The sequence below is a fragment of the Megascapheus bottae genome, chromosome 22 (assembly GCF_031878675.1).
Source record: "Megascapheus bottae isolate mThoBot1 chromosome 22, mThoBot2.hap1, whole genome shotgun sequence".
In the NCBI taxonomy this organism is placed as follows: domain Eukaryota; kingdom Metazoa; phylum Chordata; class Mammalia; order Rodentia; family Geomyidae; genus Megascapheus; species Megascapheus bottae.
In genome coordinates this window covers 2559117-2581222 of record NC_143530.1, presented here as the reverse complement: position 1 = coordinate 2581222, position 22106 = coordinate 2559117, and the positions used below count along the sequence as shown (strand labels likewise).

The 22106-nt window shown below is 51.9% G+C and overlaps 1 protein-coding gene across 2 annotated transcripts; it reads right to left on the bottom strand.

Annotated features, from left to right (window-relative positions):
* Positions 1 to 9393: 9393 nt before the first annotated feature.
* On the bottom strand, positions 9394 to 19263 carry LOC150047569 (glutathione S-transferase A4-like). Of its 2 annotated transcripts, none has more exons than XM_090355489.1 (7): positions 19163 to 19263; positions 15077 to 15183; positions 14258 to 14309; positions 13742 to 13874; positions 12818 to 12956; positions 10732 to 10863; positions 9394 to 9656 (listed from the first exon to the last, which is right to left on the bottom strand). In XM_090355489.1, the coding sequence occupies exons 2-7, from the start codon at positions 15161 to 15163 to the stop codon at positions 9534 to 9536; spliced, it is 666 nt and encodes a 221-aa protein (XP_090211615.1). In that variant the 5' UTR covers positions 15164 to 15183; positions 19163 to 19263; the 3' UTR covers positions 9394 to 9533. The 2 variants fall into 2 exon arrangements, with proteins under 2 accessions (XP_090211615.1, XP_090211614.1); XM_090355488.1 differs by lacking the exon at positions 19163 to 19263 and adding an exon at positions 17105 to 17249.
* Positions 19264 to 22106: the final 2843 nt, after the last annotated feature.

Sequence of the window (22106 nt, the reverse complement as noted above, 5' to 3'; positions counted from 1 at the left end):
AGAGACAGAACCTTTAAGGTAGACATTGAGCTCAGCTACTTGGAAGCACACCCCTCTGTTTCCTGTATTGCCAAAGCTGAAGGTAGCTGTTTGTCACAACTATCTTTCCCTGCCCCTTCCCATCCTCATGGGAGAAGCCTGCATGAATGGATATGCAGAGCCTGCGTCTGGGCTGCTGCAGTCCCTCAGATTCCTGGGTGCTGACAGTCTCCTGGCCCCAGCTTTCTCTAAGTGTGAGTGTGAGTGAGTGTGTGTGTGTGTGTGTGTGTGTGTGTGTTCCTCAATCTCCTCCCATCTTCCCTCAGAGGCAGTGTGACACAGCATGCCCATGGCAGTCAGGAAACCATGTCTCATGGGTGACCACAGTGTCCACACCTAAGGACCCTCATAAATGTGTAGCCTCCCTCTGGGGTAGAAACCTGCCTCATGGCCAGTGCAGAGAAAACAGTGGTCAATGATTACTCTAAACTCAATATTTTCAGATTCACATATTTAAAGTCATGCAAGCTGCAACTTCCCTGTCAAAATTACTGGCTGCCAATTTTACACCTGTTTCTTCAGCGGTATCTTTTGATAATTAGAATTTTTAAATTTCTGTAAAGTTGATTTTATAGAATGTAATGTGTTTACTGCCTTTGTGAAGCGGTATGTAATTGTGTAATTTCTGCATGTAAACTGAATGCTTGGGCTTTCAATACAGTATTTATATAAAGCAAAAAATGTTAATGTTACAAAAAAAATTACTTTTGGGGCCAGGAGTTTGGCCTAGTGGTAGGGAGTGCTTGCCTAGCATGCATGAAGCCCTGGGTTTGATTCCTTGGTTACCAGATACCCAGAAAAAGCCAGAAGTGGTGTTATGGCCCAAGTGGTAGAGTACTAGCCTTGAGGAATGCCCAAGGACAGTGCTCAGGCCCTGAGTTCAAGCCCCAGGACTGGAAACAGCAAAAAAAATTACTTTCATGTGTCCTTGAATGCATTGAAGACTTACATTTTAATGCTACTTGGGCTAGAGAAGAGATCACAAAAATGAGTGCACACTTCCTAAATACTGTTTCGTAAATATCTTACAAGAACGAGAGCATAAGGATCAGAACCAGAAGGAACCCTGACAGAACAGACCCTCACACTCCACACCTCCCCTGGGTCAGTCTGCCCGCCCACTGCCTGTTTCTCACCCAGGCCCCCATCCAAGCCCCTGCCCAGTGTGTGTTCCTCTCCTCTGTGGCCTGACGACAGGGCACCGTCTCAGTCTAGCCTTGTCTTTCATGATGTTAGTCAGCTTTTCCGTGGAACAGGCCTGCCTTAGGGGCTGCCTAATCCTTCCTCAAGATTTTATTGAAGTCTTTCTTTGGTGTAGAAGTGCACAAAAGTTTTGCTGGTCCTTCTCAGCGAATCCTAATCTCATGGTTCACCGGTCATCGTGTGTTTCCGTCCCGGTGACTTAATCTTTTGAATGAACTTTGTTATCTCTTCCAAGGTTGTCAGCTATGTTTACTGCTTTCCCTTTGGCATAAATCAATGTCTCGAGGGAAATGCTTTATGACTGCACACACTCTGTACTTCAGATGTTCACCGGCTCTAGCTTACATCATGGTTCTTGTCTGCAGCAAATACCACCTTGGTATTCGCGTCGCAAATCTTACGATAGTGCTAATAATGCTTCTTTGCTTCTCTCTTTTCTTCTGCTGAAGTAAGGAGACTTCGATAAATTGGCCTTGATTTCCTTTGATTGTTTCCCTAGATGGTCTGATTTCCTATTAGGCGGAGGTGTCCTCATCCTGGGCCCACTTCCGAGGGAGCACAGTTGCTGGCACACCTGAGAAGCGGAGTACTCCAGGAAGAGGGTCTAGATGTCTGGCAAAGCAGCTGAGGCCAGGATGCAGAGAGGGCTGGGGGAGCTGGCCAGGGTCCTCAGGCACGGGTTAGAAAGGGAAATGGAAGAGTGGAAGGCAGCAGGACGCAGCAAGTGACCCTAGGGAAAGCACACGAGGCAGCATTCTAGGGAGATCCCGAGATCCAGGAGGATCAACCGGGAGACCAGGTCCGGAACGGGACAGCAGGACAGCCCAGGTCCGGGCAGATGGCGGGAAGCATGCTGAAGCCTGGGTCATACCCACGCCGAGGCCCCCTTTGAAGAGCGAAATTCCTCTTGGCTCCTGGAGCTTCCACTGTTTTCTGCCTGGGCCTGCACTGGGCCTAGAAGCAGGGTCTTTGTGGCTCAACTAATCATGACCTGCCTCGTTTACAGCCCAGGGCTAGAGTGCGTCTATGCTCATCCATGTCTCCATCCTGCTCCTTTGAAAAGAGATTACTAAGTCCCCCACCCACCCCCACCCCACCACTCCCCTGGTCTCCTTAGGGTTTTAGGACTCTGTTTAGTAACCTCTACTTCGTAACTTTCCAGTGAATGAGGATGTGAGCGTGGCAGGCTCTATTCCACACTTCCTCCGGAGATGCCTGCCTGCAGCTGTGCATGCTCCCCGGGGCCCTGGAGCTGGGCTGGTGTGACCCTCCCCTGCTATTCGGGACCTGCACCCTCACCTGGCACAGGGCATCTGGAGGGCGTCCTGCCTCTCCACTGCAAATGTGTCTCCTGTGGCCTCCGCTCTGCAGCAGCAGGAGTGCTGCAGCAGCCCTGGAGACCTGCAGTGCTGTGGAGAGAGCCACAGTCCTGCTGCATCAGAACCTGCATCCTCACAAGGCCTCCACAAGGCCTCCCCCTTGCACTGCTGATCTTGTTTCTAGCCCCACACAGGAGCTCTAGGTGGAGGAAGGTCCCGCTGCCTCTACCTCCAGCACCGGCCTCCACCATCTTTCTCTGCCTTGGGACCTTCCCTTGCTTCTGGAAGCGCTTGCTATGTTTGCTCACACTCTCAAGCTCTACAGCACGGGTGTGTTTCTTCTTTTACCCAGGTACCCTAGGCAAAAGCTGTGTGAATGATTAAAAGACACCTGAAATTTGGACTCAGAAAGTTCTAGGCTTTGGCTCTTTCCTTAGCTGAGTGACTAAGCAAAGCCTTATCTTCCCGAGCTTTCTCACCACTCAGGTAAAAGGAAGATAGCAGCTCTCTGGCGGTCACGACGATACCGGATACTACTCCTGCTGATTATCTCTTGCCTGCTCACTCCCAAGTCATGATGACACAGCCTTCTGTAAGCCAGCGTGCACTGCACATAGCACTTCCTGCTGTGCTGCCCCAGTCCAGACCTGCATCTTCTGAGTAAGAAATGCAGGTGGTGACAGGCGCTTTACCCAGAGCACTTGCCTATCATGTGGTTATTTTTGTACCCACATCAACCTTCTGTTGGACGAGACACAAGAATCATAATGGCTGGAATATGAACTGTTGTTCCCCCAAAGGTTGTGTTTAAGGCTTGTCCCCTGGCAGTGGGCACTGTTGAAGAGTGGGTTGATGAGGCTGGTAACATCATTAGTGGGTTAATGAGCATACATTGGTGAGCTCATGGCTCGTTAGAGAAAATCATCCACGGGGCGGGGGGGGGCATGTTTCTGAAAACTATTCTTCCCAGACTCCCCCTCTTCCTCTCTCTCTTCCTTTCTTCTTCTCTTTCTTCTTCCCCCGCCTCCTGCCTTTCTCTCTCTTCCTCCTCCTCTTCCTCTCTTTCTTTCCATGCAGGTTGTGATTCCACCAGGGTAGGGGCTGAGGTGGAGTCACTGTCCACAGCTGCCCAGAGCCCACCAGGATGATAAACCACAGCAGACGCCTGCAGTTAGACCTGACTTTCAAGTCCCCATCACTTATGCTCCTTCTCATCTTAGTTGAATTCAGGGTCAGACCATTGAGATCTTTTGTTTGTCAGGCCTTTGTCTTTAGGCACACCCACCTTTTGTCCCTTGTCCTGGGCGGTTGAAGGAAGGACCGAGCACCTGGAATCAGGATCTCCCAGCGAGGTAATGGGAGCTCACAATATGCAGAGCATACACTCAGGAAAAGTAGAAGGCCAAGTGACCACGGCAGAAGACTGGCCAGTGTGGAGGGAGGTGGAGAATTAATTCCATGGGGTAAGTTTTGGGGGCAGAGAATCCAGAAATACTTAGAAGGAGTCTCCAGGAGATCTGGGCCTCCCGGGTGGGTCAGGGTGGACAAGAGGAAGCCTTCGGCTGTGCATATGGCCTCTACCTCTCTTCCTGTGTTGGGCTGGTCCCAACTGGGGATTCCGAGTCTGACTGAGCCTGTCAGCAAAAGCAGTGTCTGAAAGCACATCATTCAGTCTGAATATGCATTCGTACCACAGCACTCTCTCCACTTTCTGTGCGTAGGTTTCCTCATCAGGCTGAGAATCAGGCCAAAGTCCCAGACATTCATGAAGAAAGAGGAGAAGGTGTAATTCCCAGGACTAGTAAACATAGTGCTACAGAATTGGATGGAAGGCTCTAGAAGCTCCTTCACAGGACGTGGCCTCATCTTTGTTTAGAAGCTGTTGTTATAAAGGTGACGTGCAGAGCAGTCACAGTTACTTAAGTTAGGGAATGAGTAGATTTCGTTTCAGACAGTATCACTCTTTCCCTCACTCTCTCCCAGTTTTCCGCTCCCAGTGCCACCCACAAGTTGTATAGCTCCTCCCCTCATCTCTTAACTCTCCTTTCTGGCTGCCACAAGAGGGACAGATCTCCAGGGAGCAGCTGTCCCCACGCTCCTCCCCTGAAGCTCCTCCCCTGGTTACTTTCTGACTCCTGGGTCTGAGCTGACCAACATCTCTTTGACCAGTTCAGAGGCAGATTCCATCCTAAGGGCCATCCGCACACGTGTCTGTTCTTTTTCTTTGTTCTGGAGGGACTAGGGCTTCAGAGTGGGCTTCAGCTCCTGCTCAGCTGCTCTGCCACTGGAACTGGGCTGGCCTGGACTTTAGTCCTCCCAATCTCAACCTCCCAAGTAGCTAGGACTGCAGGCGTGAGCCGCCCCGTTCAGTCCTGTCTCTTTTCCTACATTTAGGAAGAAAATTGGGATTTGCTGGAGTCCTGTGTGTGCCAGGTATCACGTCTGGAGCCGCCATTGGATTCCCACACACGTGAACAGCTCTCTCCTGATGGCCACGGTGGAAAGCAGCGTCCGATTTTTTAAAGCAGTAACGAGGCTCGCTGGAGAGTACTTTAACTGAACTTGGTTCAGAACATGCCACCCCATGCACAGGGAAGAGGCGGGCGGAGGAGAGGAGGGGTGTGTAGAAACAACCTAAGCAGCTGCAGCTGGCACTTGCCTTCTCGGGACCTGGCAGGCAGGGGGGGGGGGGAACTCGACTGGGGATTTCTCGCTGTTGGTGAGAACTGAGAATCTGTTAGTGATGGATTTTCAAATATTTTTGTTGAAGTCTCATTAATGAGACTTAATGTCTCCCTTTACCATCTAAAGACAAATCAGACATTTGAAGAACGCCCTCCCTCCCTCCTTTCCCTCCCTCCATTCCTCTTCCCCTTTCTCTGTAGAGATTAAACTCGGAGCCTCTGTACTGCCACATGAGCCATGCCCCCAGACATTCCATTCATATTTTGTTTTTCAGATGAGGGTCTCACTAAGTTTTGACTGGCCTGTCCTTGAACCCATGGTCTTTCAGCCTCCCCTCCCAAGTAGCTATGACAATAGGTGTGCACCACTTGTCAAGCAAATAAATCCAACAGAAGACCATGCTTTAAAGACTGCTCGGAGGACCTAACCTTCTACACAGAAGGCCTTTGCCCTCTGACTCCCTCGAGAGGCTGGTGCTGGCCTACCCCTCTGCTGACACATTATCCAGTTCTGAAATCCTCGTGTGCGTGCGTGTGCGTGTGTGTGTGTGTGTGTGTGTGTGTGTGTGTGTGTGTACATCATACTTGGCAGAGTGCTCTGCCGATAAATACAGCCATTCTAGAGGAAGCCGCCAGGCTTCAAATGCAATTGAATTATAGTTTCAAATTTGACCACAAAGACCTGACAAGGAAAGCAATTGCATCAACTAGACTTACTGGATTCTTCAGCAATTGTAAAGGGAAGGGGAGGGCGGTCATTTGCACTCCTGAGAGTCCAGCAGTAGGTTTAGCTATTAATTACAGGACTGTGGATGGATCAGTCTTCAAGTGAAAGAGTAGAAATTTCTCTACCCTTCCCATCAGCCTGGCTTCCTTGATTTATAGTTTTCCCCTCCTCTTATCCTCCCACCACTATCCCTTTACAATTGGGATGGACAGACCTTGAACAACCTTTTAAGCACTGCTAATAGAGGAGAGCGGAAGTTTCTTAACTTCCTTGGGACCTAGCAGAGAAAGTGGCCATGAAGATTAACAGGTACAAACTTCCTGGCATGAATCTTGGAAAAGACGAAGAACTGCAACATAGGTCATGCATAGGCTTGTGGCTTTAGTGACAAGGGCCAGGTGGTGAAAGGACAACCTAAGAGCTGAGAAGAGGGCCTGCAGAAGGTGTGGGTGCGAGCAGGAAGTGGTCCCCACACTTGCTGGAATGCCCGCTGCCTCTGCTGCTTAGAATTCTGACCAGGAAGTCTGAATCCGCCAGGCAGCCCTGGGAATGCTGGGAGGCAAAGGACAGCCAGCCACATTCCCTGCTGAGGGCCCCACCACTACACAGCCAACTGCCCTCGGGCCCCATGGCCAGCCTGGGCTTTTGGGGTGCTAGCTCTCAGCAGGACCAGATTTCTTTACACAACCCCGAAGCACCCTGAGAAATGTGGCCTGCTCTCAGCCAGCATGGGGATGGTTCTCAAGCCTTGCGTTCTGTTAAGCATTTGCTCTTGGCCTGGGCATAGGGAGGTTACTGGGGCCCGTCAGGCCCCAGTCCTGGCTGCATCTCTGGGAACCTGGGTCTCCTGGCTTCTCAGGGCCTCAGCGTTCCTCACCCAAATGAGGATGTCTCTTGAAAGGCTGCTGAAAGGATTACATCTTATAATGGAGGTGGGCTCCCTGGACCATACCCTGGTTCATAGAAGATGCCCGACCAATGTCACTCTGCTGCCGTGACCTTGGTCGTCACCCATCTCTGTGTGTGGCAATTTCAGTACCCGCAATTTCTTGATCCTTATATAGATACACTTATTTACTGATTCCTAATCTTTGTTCCAGAAGGGAACAAAGCTTTTTATCTCCACCAAATATGAGATAAAAGCACAAATTATTCAGAGAGAGGTTACAGAAATCTGATGACTAGCCATCGAGGTGAACAGAGCTGTGGTCAGGGAAAGCAGAAAGAACAGGATCCTGGTGTGGACTTCTCAGGTGTGTGGCTGGGTCACCAGAGCTGGGACTGGGTCAGTGAGGGCTTCAGGCTCTGGTACAAGATGGGGGAAAGTGCCTCTGGACCAAGCAGCGTTCAAAAGACAAAAGACAGCTTAAAAGAAAGGAATAAAATTCTAACAATGCTACACCATGGAGAAACCTTGGAAACATGGTAAATAAACAGACAAAAAACTGTTGTGTCATTCTACTTATATACCTAAGCTGGATATATTGACACAATGTATCCAGGGCTGGCAAAGGAGAAATCAGCTATTACCAAAGAACATTTGCATATACAAACTGGCTAAATGGCTCCTCAGCCTTGGCATGTTTTCTTCAAGGGTTATGCTGGTGCTCTTAAGCTACTCATTTGGGCTTTGGATGGAGATTACGTTGAATCTGTAGATTGACTTTGGTCCTGATCCATGAACACAGGCAGTTTTTCTATCTTGAACGTCTTTCCTCAAGGTTTTATAGTTTTCGTTGTACAAATCAAACACCGTTTACATTTATGCTGAGGTAACTGTGTTTAGTCTATTGTGAGTAGAATTGTCCCGATTTCTTTCTCAGCCTGTTAGTTGTCGGCATACTGAGTTTTGTAGGTTGACTTTACTCTGCAGCACCTTATCAAGACCTAGTTTGTTGGTAAGGCCCTAGGTCCTCCCTCCCCCTTGTTATTTGGTTTTTATAGACTGGGATTGAACTTGGGGCTGTGCACTGGTAGCACAGGTGCTATTGAGTGGGGAGATGGGGTCTTGACCACATGGGGGATGGTAGGTGTGGCTTCTCATCTTCCTGGTGGGGAAGGTAGAGCCCCACCTTCAGTTCATAGGTGTGCTTGAATCCCTGGAGGCAGGGGCGAGAACCTGTCAGTCCAGCCTGGGATTCCAGTTCCTGGCCTGGACCAGCTCAAGCGCCATTCCACCATGCCATGTGCCTCCATGTCCCTGCCCTGTCTCCTGTCCATTCTCTTGTCACCATGGTGTCCCCCACCTCAGCTCTCCATCAGAGCTCAATTGGCTGGTTGGTATTGTTTTTGTTTTCTTTCCTCTCAGGCCTTCACGGCTCAGTTTCCTAACAGCTAGTGTTTAGTGTATTTTCTGGCTGCTGGTCTTTGAGACAGGAGTCCACCATGCAGTCACTGGCCTTTTAATAAACACGCCAAGATTTGACTACTCAAAATGTGGCTTCTGTTCTCCTCATGACTGGATTCGGATCATGTTTGTACCACCTGAATCATGCCCCCAGCTATAGTCTCTGATTACATTAAACAGGAAGTTTTGCTGTTTTGCTTGGGTGGGATGGTACCTCAGCCCCTCCCACTGAGGTCTCCAGCTGTTGCTGGGATGAGAAGCACAATTGCAAGCTCAAGCTCAAGCTCGGCTCTCTGTTGAGATGGAGTCTCTGAGCATTTATCTGGGATCATTTCTAACAAAGCAAAACCCAATCTTTACTGGCTCTGTTAAATATGAGAATGTCATCTAAAAGTCTGGGAGATGTGGCTCACGCCTGTCATCCTAGCTACTCAGGAGGCTGAGATCTGAGGATCAAGGTTCAAAGCCAGTCTGGGCACAAAAGGACCTGAGACTCTCCAGAAAACAGGATGTGGGGCTTGGCTCTAGGGTAGGGTGGTAGCCTTGAGCTGAAGAGCTCAGGGACAGCACTGAGTTCGAGCCCCATGACCCCCCCCCCAAAAAAAAAGAATGTCATCTAATTATCTGAGGTGAGGTTTTTGTGGTTGTTTTGTTTTTTTTAGGATTTCAAAATATTGTTCCCTGGACAGACATCCTCCTTTATTCTGATTTCAGACTCATCAAACCATTTCAGCGACTCCCCATTTGCCACATTCCCCAGTCACAAGCGCTCAGAAACCAGCATAGGTGTCAGAGAATCCCGATCTCTCACACACAATCCTCGTCTTGATGCAGACCTCAAGAAAAGCAACCCAGGGTGGGGAGAGGGAGACAGGGACAAAAACATGAGAAGGGGTATCAATGTATGAGAAGTAATGCACCTACTTCCTGACGAATGTAACTGTAGCCCCTCTACATGACCCTGACAATGAGAAAGAAAATGAAATAATAAAAAAAAAAAACCCACCGGCTTCATAAAAGTTGTTGACTACCATCCACATACGATGAGCTAGAAAAACATTCCAGAAACTGGGATGATTAACTGTGGCATTTAACAAGGCTCTGCTGTTGAGCATCGCAGGGAGCTGGCGTCAGTTGAGCATGGCAGGGAGAGCCTCCCTCATCTTCTCTTCGGTTGAGATCCAGCTACCTGCCGACCCTAAGATCGGCTGCCATTAGCACTGCAGGACTTCCCGGACCACTTTGATGTAGCGGTCATTAACAGGTGGCATTCTCTGGCTCCCAGGCTGCAGGAACTTCTTGATGTTGGGCATGCTGCTGATTCTTGCTTTAAATGCCTATAGTGGGGGGGGGAATCATGCTGGAGCGTGGCTCAGGCTTCTGGTGTTCCTGACAGGCCTAGCAGGCATGAGGACCCCCGTCCCAACCCCTTCGTGGTCAAAATAAATAATAGCATCCATGATCAGAAAACCAGAATCCTGGCATGAAAAGACGGTTCCTAAAAGCATCTGTTAATAGAGCCCAAAGTGTTGAACCTGACTTGATTTCTCAGTGTATGTTATCTGTTGGATGTTTCTGGTAAGGGCAATGTAATGGCCAGTGTATTTAGCAGGGGTTAAATGACCTTATCAAAAAGAGCCTAAAACAATCCTATCCTTTGACCCATTCACTATGTTAGCAATTTATTAATAAGGATAGAGCAAAGAAATAACTGTAGTATTACAGTTAAAAAATAAAAAGTTGGGCCTGGCACGGTGGCTCATGCCTGTAATCCTAGCTACTCAGGAGGCTGAGATCTGAGGATCTCGGTTCAAAGCCAACCCAGGCACTAAAGTCCGAGAGACTCATCTCCAATTAACCACTAGAAAACCGGAAGTGGTGCTGTAGCTCCAGGGGGTAGGGTGGTAGCCTTGAGCTGAAGAGCTTAGGGACAGTGCCCAGGCCAGAGTTCAAGCCCCATGACCCACCAAAAAAAAAAAAAAATCCTTTGTTACCTATCAGATAAAATGCTGCTCAGGAATTGACAGAGGACAAGTGAAGTCTGATCACAGTAGAATCTGCGCAGGCCCCAGAGTGCCACAAGACAGGGGACCTCCAAGGCCCAGTATCTGGTGAATAAAAGTGGATAGCCTCGTTTGCTAGGACTAGAGAGTATTCAAAGCCAAAGAAAAAAGGAGTGCAGCAAAGGTCCCTTCTAGAAACCAAAGTATCTTATTTTTCTGGTCACACATAGTTGTATTTTCCTAACACATACTATAGTGTATGCATGAGAAAATAACCAGAGTGGATAAACCCAGAGTGGATAGCTTTTGAAAGTCTTCTTAAGATTGAAATGGACACACAGGTCACCTGGTTCCAGTCCGGTCCCCATCTGTGGGTTCCTGGGTCAGTGTGGTGTTAGTAATACCCTACCTTCAACTGGGGGAAGTCAGACAGCACCGCAGCGTTGAGCTCTTCCACCATCAAAATAGTTTCCAACAACTGTACGTCCGCCCAACTGAATGCATTGCCAACAAGAAAGCCCTCTCCCTGATCTTTCAAAACCTTCAGGGAGGAAAAAAAGAGTACCGAGTGGAAGTAAGATAAGCTCACCTGACTAAACACTTTATCTTTGATACCAATCAGATTTACAAAAGAATCTTTTTCTTAATAATCTCTGCTGGGGGTAAGGACAGAACGAAGTGGACGTGGTACGCTGGTGTGAAGAAGGAGTCTGTGATTATCAAGGTCCTGAGGGGACAAAGGGCTGATACTGGGGTCTTATCACAAGCCTAGAGGTGGGTAAGAAACCTATACCCACCAGTGCAGGGAGACACAAGTCTACAATTAATAAGAGCCCGGTGGCTGCAGCACAAGTGGAAACCAGTCACTCCTGGGGCAGCAGAAGCCTGAGCAAAATAGGAAGTGAACTGTCCATTCCTTAATGGAAAGCATAGAAGAAAACAAAATCTCTCTAGGGCAGCTTGGAATCATAGATGCATAAAATGTGGGTTTTCGCCATAAATAAGGAACTAAGGTAAATTTTAGCACGACATATTATCATGTGGTAAAGGTAAAAGTAGCTGTCATGATAGATGGAGAATGTATAAAAGCAGTGAATTCCAGAGACTCACAGGCAAAGCACAGATAAAAGCACTTGATTGGATGCATCTCAGATACCACAGGATGGGATGAGATCATGTGATGCCTTCTCACTGATTTTAAGCCCCCTGCTAAAAGCCTAACTCACCTGTAAGACACAGGCAATGGATGCAGGAAAAGGGAGAATTCTGAGCTGTAGATTAAGAGTACATTCTTGTTTAACACTCCATGTAGAAGGAAAACAAGAAAGGCATCAAGGAGCTACAGCTAGCAAGAAAAATCCATTTTGATAAATCAACAATAAAATCCATATTGACAAATCAATATGACTTAAAAAAAAGAACAACTAACCAAGAGGAAATAAAAACAACTTTGTCCTAAAACAATAGTTACAAACAAAACAAAACATAGAGAAAGAAGAAAGCCATTTGGAGGGAAAATGAAGCTTTCTTTGCCTTATTAATATGAAGACACAAATGTTTAGCCAGGTACCAGCAGCTCACACCTATAATCCTAGCTACTCAGAAGGCTGAGATCTGAAGATTGCAGTTCAATGCCAGCCCATATAGAAAAGTCCCCATGAGGCTCTTATCTCCAATTAACCACTCCAAAATCGGAAGTGGCACTGTGGCTCAACTGGTAGAGTGCTAGCACTGAGCACAGAGAGGCTCAAGGATAGTGCCCAGGCCCTGAGTTCAAGCTCTAGAACTGACAAAAAAAAAATCAATCTGAATCATTAGGAGAAAAGTTAGAATAAAGAAAAATGATCAATCTTACAGAAAGAGGAAAAGTTAAAACAAAAATCCTTTGTATTGGGGCCTGGGAGTTTGGCCTAATGGTAGACTGCTTGCCTAGCATGCATAAAGACCAGGGTTCGATTCCTTGGTACCGCATACATAAAAAAAAAAAAAAAAGGAAATGTCTTGAGGCTCAAATGGTAGAGCTCTAGCCTTGAGAAAGTCCAAGGACAGTGCTCAGGCCCTGAGCTGAAGCCCAGGATTAGACCAAAAAAAAAAAAAAAAAAACCCTTTGGATTTGTAAGGAGAAAATAAAATAAAATAAAGCAAATATAAGTTTGCTATTATATAATTATCTAGACAGTATAGTGCAAGCATTGACACTTGTTAGTTCCAAGCAGTCGATTCTCAGGACGTGTGCATTTGAACATCGATTGAATAATAAGAGAGCACGACCTTCCATGCAGTTCATTTTATAGAGAAGCAATGGAAGGTAGGCCATGAGATCAAAGCTGGCGTTGCTCTCTGGGAGGTTAGAGCTGTGCAGACTGTCGCCATTCTGCGTTGTTTAAAACCTGTGCATGGTCAAGAGACCCCAGGCCTCCTCCTCCCATGAGCCCTCACTCGTCGATCTCGGGAAGTAAATCTCGCCTCTGATGGAAGAGCGGAGTGCCACCTACCTTCTCAAAGACAGGAAAGTAGCGGGTTTTCGCGTTCTGAATGATGGTAGCGTTGCCCTCCTCCTTATTCGGGGCCGTGAACGGAGCCGACATAATCATTATCATCAGATCCATGGTGCCATCCGTGTACATGTCGATCCTGAAACAGATGGTCACTGAGGGGACCCACGGCTACACAGCCTCCTCATCCAACACCACACTGGACAAGCCTCCCTGGGGTGAGCCTTCCCCTTCTACCCCTTCAGCCCCCAGGCCCCTGAGGGATGCTGCGACGGGAGCTAGCCGAGTGCACAGCCGGGTCTCTGGAAATGTTTATGCAATAAGAGAATGTGTGAAAGAATTGGCCAATATGCCATCCCCAGCCATCGTTAGCAGCAGAGCAGATGCCTGACAGTCATGCAAAGGAAGGAACGAAGGGAGGAAAGAAAGAAAGGGAGGGAGGAGAAGGCCAGTTCTTCACCTCCGGGACTGGCAATTTGACCCCACAACCTTTTTCATCCTCAGCCAGGGCCCACTTCCTGAGGTGACCCCCTCACTCTCAGGGGCCTTCCTCACCACAGACCGAGAGACTCCATCCGGGCCCCTCTCCCCTACCCACGGGGAGTTCAGCCATTCCCCAACCCAGAGCTGGGCAATGCTGGCCGTCATACTAAGAGTGAATCCAGTCAGCAAAACACAGAGAACGGCCACCCAGATGAGCCACAGACAGTGAGAATTGAGAGGTGCCCGTTGATTTGAGGTCTCAGTGCTTCGGGGTGATTTGTTAGGCAAGGATACGGATGTGGGAGCAGATCACTCACTCCCAGCCCAAGAGCCCTGTGAGGTGTGGCGGGTCTGGCAAGAGCTCCCTTTGCTTCTCCAGGTGAAGTTGAATGAGACAGCCGGACGCAGTCTCTGCTAGGGCGGGAGTGCAGCAGCTGGTACCTGGCTCTCTCCTTCAGATCCTTTCCGTACAGGTTGTACTTAGCAGCCAGGTAGCTGAGGATGGCTCGGGTCTGAGACAGCCACATCCCGTCAATTTCCACCATAGGGACTTGGCCAAAAAGCAGGCGTCCATCTGCGGTGTGAGCAGAGACGGTACAGGACACACGTCACTGGTGGCAGGCAATAGTCTACAGGATTCTAACTTCACGAGAGGTCTGGAGTTTCCAGCTGGTGCAGTAACTGAGGAAACGCCTACCATGTAGCATCTGAGATTCACTGCACTGTTTGCTGAATGTTTACATGCTGGTCAATCGTGACTGTTTTGAGGTTTCCTCTCCCTCCTCCCCATTTTACTCTAACTGTTATAGTGCAAGCATTTCTGGTTCTCGGAGGTTTAGCCTGAATAAGAATTCTCGGTGTGAGGTTCCATCCAGCTCCATGCTCCCGGTCAAAATGAATCCTTCCAGAAACAAGTTCCTGTTTTCTTTCTAATTGTCTTCAACAATTTACACTTACCTTTCTTCAGCTTCTCAAATTGTTCTCTTGTTTCAATAAATTCTTCCTCAAACTAGATAAAGGATAGAGAGACATCGTTATAAATTTTATAAACTTAGTAGAGAGATAGAGTCTAATAGCTTTCAGAATAAAAAAAAAAATTTAAAGGAAACCCAAAACCACAGCTGAAAAGCATGAGGGAGTGTGTGTAAATTTCACACCATGGAATGGAGCTGGCGCCCTTCAGGGGTTTTTGCCTCTGTTTCCCATTTCTTCTCCCCATCTTGGCTTTCCTTCACTGCAAACTCTTATCCTGCCTCTGCCTCCCCAGTGCTTCCTCCTCCTCCTCTCCGGCTTCTGTATTGTTCTCTCTCCACACCAAGCAAAATACATTCCTCCTTTATGATGATATATTCCAAAAACAAAAGGCAAGAAAATCAGATCCCAAGGCCACAGCTCTGGTGGCAATGTGGTGATTTTGTAATGGCATTCTCACAGCTTTTGTCCAGGTGATTTATTTTAACCCTTGCTTTGTTGAGTGCCCAGGGGAGGGGAGAAGTCTCTGAGAAACAATTCCACCACAATGAAAGGGGGGTGCAGTTGGGGGGCTGGGGTTGGGAAGGGTGACGGTGATTCACCACTGGGGGGCTAATGGGGCCTGAGGAGAAAGTCCAGGGAGAGTAAGTCAGTGGCCAGTGGGCCTCTCTCCTGGCCTCCACCCAAGCTATTTTCACCCTAGGCCTCCAGCTCTCCCAGTCCAGGCCACCCCACCAGCCTGGGTTCTGCAGGGAACTGTGACCCTACCCAGGCACCCTCTTTCCTCTTCCTCTGGGAACTAACCTCCACCCCAGCCGCTGCCAGCAGCCAGCGTATGGACTCCATCCTGCCCCGGCCATAGAAGTAGTAGAGCTTGGGTTTGGCAGCCATGACTCCTGGTTCAGACTTTTCTAAAGGGAAATATTTGAAAATTATGTTTCAGACACAAACTTCTGCCATGTTTGCATGTATACCAGGAAGGCACTGAAGTGGGTATCCAAAGTCTTTGTAAAGGGATACAAACACAGACAGCAGGTAAAATGATTAGGAGAGCAGGAAAATCTTGACGCGTGAAGGAGGTGGGGTTGCCTGTTGGAGAAGGGGGATGACTGGGGAGAGGCGTTAGGGGTTCAAAGGTTCTCAATAGTGTGTTCTTTTTTCTTTTTTTTTGTAGGTCATGGGGCTTGAACTCCGCCTGGGCGCTGTCCCTGAGTCTTCAGCTCAAGGTTACTGCCCTACCCCTGAGCCAACCTCCACTTCCCATATTTTAGTGATAAATTGGAGAGAAGAGTCTCAGGTCCCTTTGTGCAAGGACTGGCTTTGAACTTTGATCCTTAGATCTCAGCCTCCTGAGTAGCTAGGATTACAGGCGTGAGCCACCGCGCCCAGCTGTATGTTATTTCTTGAGCAGAAAGGCCAGGCTCAGTGGCTCATGCTTGCAATCCTAGCTATTCAGGAGGCAGAGGTCAAAAGGACTGCACCTCAAGGCCAGCCTGGAAAACTAAAGTTCATCTCAACTATGCTGTATGTGATGGAGAGCCTGCAGGCCAGCTGCACAAATGTGAATGTCCTGAGACTCGAGACTGGCTGAAATGAAATGAGCATTGCATAACAACCCATTATGAGGCCAGGTGCTTGCCTGGCATGTGTGAGGCCCTGGGTGGAAGCTGAGTACCACACAGACATGCAAAGGTATCACCTGGTGTCACAGGAATTGGACGGAGCTTTTATAAAATAAGTATGTGTAAGCACAAATTAGTCACTGTAGATTAAAATTAAGCCCCAAGGCAGGCTCTCTAATCCCCCTTTCTTTGAGTTAACAAAGATTAGAATAAGTCATAGCTTGGTAATATAGAAGCTCAAGCTTGCTTATGCTTCAAAAAGTAAGCCAAATTATCTCATTGTTTAACAGTATGGAAAAACAAGTTCGGTAGAATACTCCTTCCATCTCTGGCAAATAAAGGAATAAAAGCAACACCTTCTGAGTCACCCTCATGCAGACAGTGAAGGGTGGGAGGATGCTGGACCCCAGACCATGGAAACAATGCAGGGTGTGAACACAACTGATTCGTTAAACTAGAATAATGGGTCTGTTGTGCCATTCTAATACATAGATAATGTGTTTTTACTGCCTTGGTTACCTTCCGTGAGCCTCTCCCTCTCACAGAACACATAGTTCCCTTTGTGTGTTACTTCTGATATCTACATTCTGCAGGGGACAGACAACTGGCAATATTTGTCTTTCTGAGTCTAGCTTCGTTCTTCCTGCAGGTGAACCACTTCTCTTTACACCTGAATAATACTTCGTTCCATACACGTACAGCACGATTTCTTGATGCAGCCATCCGCTGCGGGGCCGATCCCACAGCCTGCCAGTGGTGCATAAGCTGCAGGCGACAAGGGTCTGCAGGCTAAACGCCGACTTCGGCTCCCTGGGAGTGGACGGCAGCATCATAAGGTGGTTAGATTTTTAATTTCTTGAGGCGCCTCCATGCTGACTTCCATAGTGGGACATTAATTCAAGTCTCACAAACCGAGTATGGAGGTTCCTCCCCCACCCTCACCTTCTCCTCAACAGTGGTCTCAACGCTGACTTTTCTGCCTCTGCTATGAGCCTGCAGGTATGTCCGAAATGAAACCAAACCAGCTACCAGGCTTCTTGCATGAGTCTTCAGGCTTTGGGGGCTCCCCCTGCAGGTGGGGTGGCTCCCCACTCACACCCACCCATCCACCCACAGTCCAAAGACACAGACCACGGCTAGAAACAGGGCGACGCAGCTCACACTTCCACAACCGGGAAAGTAACACGTAAATCAGGATTTCAGCACTAACCTTCTTTCTCCTAGGCTCCTGTCCCATGGCTGAGAGGAGGAGTTAGGGGGATTTATAGCTTTTCCCTTCCCGTGGAAACCTCTGTTGACTCAAACAACCGGCCACTCAGCATTCACGTCTGTACCTCATTGGCTTCCTGTTACATCTGTTATTTAGATATTTGGCAGCAAATGGCACCCCGTGGCCCCCGGACACCCAGGCACACCCTCTCCTTCCTCCTCCGTGAAGACGAGGGGGCGCTGGCCAGACCCCGGCCTCCCGGTCACCACGGCAGCGTGCGTGTGCAGTCCTGAGTGGGGGAAGACCCCAAATCCAGGGCTGGCAGCCGGCAGAGCCCTCGGCCGCCTCGAGCCACGAATGGCAGAAGGGAAAAGGGATGCAGGGGGGCGGAGGAATTCATTCTCTTCTCAGATCTCCATCCTGAGCCCACTGGGGCCTGCTTCCAACGGGGGGGAGAGGGGAGAGGGGAGGGGAGAGAGGGGAGGGGACCCCACGCATGGCCAGGGGGTGGGAAGGCCCGGCCCGGCCCCGGCCGCCGGTCCCACCTCTGCACGTGGGGGCGGGGCCACAGGCCAGGAGGCGGAGCCACCACGTGAGGGTGTGGCCATACGCTGGGGGTGTGGCCTCCAGACGAGGGGTGTGGCCATGCGCTGGGGGTGTGGCTTCCAGATGAGGGGTGTGGCCATGAGCTGGGGGTGTGGCCTCCAGATGAGGGGTGTGGCCATGAGCTGGGGGTGTGGCCTCCAGATGAGGGGTGTGGCCATGAGCTGGGGGTGTGGCCACCCGCTGGGGGTGTGGCCATGAGTTGGGGGTGTGGCCACCCCGGAGCTGCGCACCTCCGGCCGCACGTGTGGTCCGAGGCCCGGGGAGCTGCGGGGCGGCGGGGCTGAGATCCCGAAGTCGGCGCGGCTTTCCCGGCCCCCGGGTCCCCGCCGGCAGCTCCCCGGGGCGCTCTCGGGAGCCGAGGCCGGGGCCGCCCCTCCCGCCTCTCCCCGCCGTCGGGAGAACACCTTCAGGCGCCTTCCACCCCCCGCTCGCCTGGTCTCCGCTGGTCCCGGGCGGGAAGCGAAGAGCCCCGGTGAAGCTCGGCAGCCCCAGCCGCTAGTGTCCCGGCCCGGGGCCCGACTCCCGCCCCAGACCCAGGAAGTGATGTCAGAGGGGCGGTCCCCCTGACCCCGGGGTGAAGGCCCGGGCAGCCCGCGGTCCCCCTGACCCCGGGGTGAAGGCCGGGGCAGCCCGCGGTCCCCGCCCCGGGGTGAAGGCCGGGGCAGCCCGCGGTCCCCGCCCCGGGGTGAAGGCCGGGGCAGCCCGCGGTCCCCCTGACCCCGGGGTGAAGGCCGGAGCAGCCCGCGGTCCCCCTGGCCCCGGGGTGAAGGCCGGGGCAGCCCGCGGTCCCCCTGACCCCGGGGTGAAGGCCCGGGCAGCCCGCGGTCCCCGCCCCGGGGTGAAGGCCGGGGCAGCCCGCGATCCCCCTGCCCCCGGGGTGAAGGCCGGGGCAGCCCGCGGTACCCCCTGGCCGCTGCAAACAGGAGGCCGGGAGCTGGGGGCCTCTCCGGGGCCCCGAGCTGAGCTCTGGCTCCCAGCAGGCCGCCTTCCCGCCCCGGCCCGCCCGGCCAGGTCCTGCCCGCGGAGGCCTCCCGGGCCAGCCTAGAGGGGGGAGCCTGCCCCGCCCCGCCTCCCACGCCCGCCCACCGGACTGGGGACAGCCGAGCGCGGACCCCGGCCCCGTCCAGGACGCCGGAGACCCCCGACCCCGTCCAGGACGCCGGGGACCCCCTACCCCGTCCAGGACGCCGGGGACCCCGACCCCGTCCACGAAGCCGGGGACCCCCACCCCGTCCAGGACGCCGGGGATCCCGTCCAGGACGCCAGGAACCCCCGACCCCGTCCAGGACGCCGGGGACCTCCGACCCCGTCCACGAAGCCGGGGACCCCCACCCCGTCCAGGACGCCGGGGACCCCCGACCCCGTCCAGGACGCCGGGAACCCCGACCATGGCCATAAACTGGGCAACACAGCACACACTTCCACAAACTGGAAAAGTAACACAGCACTAACCTTCTTTCTCCTAGGCTCCTGTCCTACATGCTGAGAGGAGGAGTTAGGGGGATTTATAGCTTTTCCCTTCCCGTGGAAACCTCTGTTGACTCAAACAACCGACCACTCAGCATTCACGTCTGTACCTCATTGGCTTCCTGTTACATCTGTTATTTAGATATTTGGCAGCAGATCAAATTACTCCAGGAAGCAGAACTGGCTTGTTGGGCTATTATAGACTAGTACTTGCTGAGCCCCTCTGTGCCAAGCATTGCTTCAGGTGTTGGTTCTGCAAGGGAGAGTGTGACAAATCCAATTCCCCAACGGATGGTGCTTCAGCAGCCAAATACATAATTTGTTCAACATGCAACCTAGAAGTCATCCATTAACTGTGTACCAACGAAGGATGGGAGAGAAGGATGAGAACACTGGGTTTGGTTTGTGTTGTGTTTTGTGTGTCTCAGAATACTTGAGACTGGGTAGTGTATTGAAAACAAACCCCCAAACAGGGCGGAACATCCACCTAGCAAGTGAGAGGCTGAACTCAAGTCTCAGTACTGCAAAAGAAGAAAGAAAGCCGTGAGCTCCCCAGCGCTGGGGGACGCAGTCGACCCCATTCTGAGAGGCTGAGTCGGGAGTCTGCAGGGAAAGCCGGGGTGAGGTGCTGTCATGTCACAGGGCCTGCAGCCCCAGGGATACACTCACCAGAGTGAGAGGGAAGAAAAACAACACCAACAAACCAGATCAGCCCCAGCCAAGAGGCCAAGTGGGACGCCACGGGGACCCTGGCACCAGGGGCAGAGCCAGGAGGCAGGAGGCATGGCAGCCTGGGCCCCCAGGCTGCCCCCTCTCCTTCCTCCTCCATGAAGACGAGGGGGCGCTGGCCAGACCCCGGCCTCCCGGTCACCACAGCAGCGTGCGTGTGCAGTCCTGAGTGGGGGAAGACCCCAAGTCCAGGGCTGGCAGCCGGCAGAGCCCTCGGCCGCCTCGAGCCACGAATGGCAGAAGGGAAAAGGGATGCAGGGGGGCGGAGGAATTCATTCTCTTCTCAGATCTCCATCCTGAGCCCACTGGGGCCTGCTTCCAGCGAGGGGGGGGGGTAAGCGTCCTCCCCTCCTCCCCTCCCCTCTCTTCCCCTCCCCTCCCCTGCTGAACTGACTCTGCTTCCAGAACGTTCCTTTCACGGGGCCTCCTCCCTGTCTCGCCCTTCCTGAGCCTGGTTCTGAGGCTGCGCCCCTGCGCCCCACCGTCGGGCTGAGGACAGAACTGCGGGCTGGCTGTGGGGAGGGCGCCCTTCCCTCCTCCCCCCCCCCCCCCGTGGGTCTCCGCCCCCTCCCCGCCAGGCTCTCTTATCTCTACCCCCAGGCCCAGGCCAGACTTTGAGATCCCCCTCCCCCCCTTCCCCCGCCCCCCCCAGGCCGGACTTTGGATCTCTGCCTCCCCCCGGGCGGTGCCCGGTGCATCCGGCCCAGGATCCCGACCTCCACCCCGAAAGGTCACGTCCCGTCCCGGAGGGGTCCGGCTTGTTCCCTCCATGTCACACCACTGTGTGACATCACTCAAGCGACCCCGGACGGAAACCTTCTCAGAAACTCCTCCAACGACCCCGGCCCCCCCCCGGCCCCGTCCAGGACGCCGGGGACCCCCGAGGCGGGGCAGGCACCACGGGCTGATCTGGGCTCCGGTCCCATCCCTGGCCATTAACATCCCAGAGTGTAACAAGAAGGGAACACGACCGGGGCAACCACGGCCACCACAAAGCCCGGTGGAGGGGCCCCACCCAGGGTCCCGCCAGGTCAGCGCCGCCCCTCGGCGCCCGGGCGCCCGGCCCTGGCTCCAGAGCCCCGGGGACGCCCGTCCTCCGTGGTGGAAGCCGGTGTCCAGGGCCGGCCGCTCGGGGCCTGGCCCTGCCCGGGGCTTTCCGAAGGCTAGAGCTCTGCCCCCGAGCCACAGCACCACTGCTGGGGTTCCTGCGCGGCGGGGCGGGGAGTGGAGCCGGTCTGCGGCACGCAGGCCACCCTCCCGGCCTTGCACGCATCATTCTTACGCACTGTTTTACCAAGCATTGCGGGGTGGGCGCACAATCTCAGGGGCCGGGAGTGTGGCCTAGTGGTAGAGTGCTTGCCTAGCATGCACAAAGACCTGGGTTCCATTCCTCGGTACCACATACATAGAAAAAAGCCAGAAGTGGTGCCGAGGCTCAAGTGGTAGAGCTCTAGCCTTGAGAAAGCCCAAGGACAGGGCTCAGGCCCTGAGCCCGAGCCCAGGACTGGCAAAAAAAAAAAAACCACCACAATTTCATTAGCCTCCATATGCCTGACCCAACATTATACCTCTGTGTGTGTGTGTGTGTGTGTGTGTGTGTGTGTGTGTGTGTGTGTGTGTGTGAGTGAACATCTTCAGGATGATTCAGCTGCTATTTTTAATATATAAAAGTGACTGTGGCTTTTGAAAAATGACTGATCACAGACAGATGTAACTAAAATGTGGGCATTCAGGAATTAACTTTCAGACTCTGAGTTGTTTTGGGTTTTTTTGTTGTTGTTGTTAAGGTCATTCTTAAACTTGAGGCTTAAATTCAGGCAGCCACTGTCTAATTGGGAGTTTGCAAAAGGGTATCTTGAAACTTTGTTTGGACACATAATCTTGATGGGCTTCAATGTGTCATAAGTAATTTGGTTCCAATTCTCTTAAAAAAATAAGTCTATTACAAATTAAACCTGTTCTTGGTAAGTGGTTTTCAAGTGTAAGACTGCTTCCTTCTCAAGTTTTCCCAGCTATGGCCGCAGCTGGGGACTCACAGAACTGAAGAGACGCTCTTGTACCCACACCTAGAGTTCTCCACAGGCAAAGGTAAAGGCAGCCAGCAAGAGAAGCGGGGTGCCAACCCAGGGAGCTTCCAGTAGCACTCCCCACACCAGGCAGCCTGAACTCACACCTGGTGTACACCTGGAGTGCCACCCGC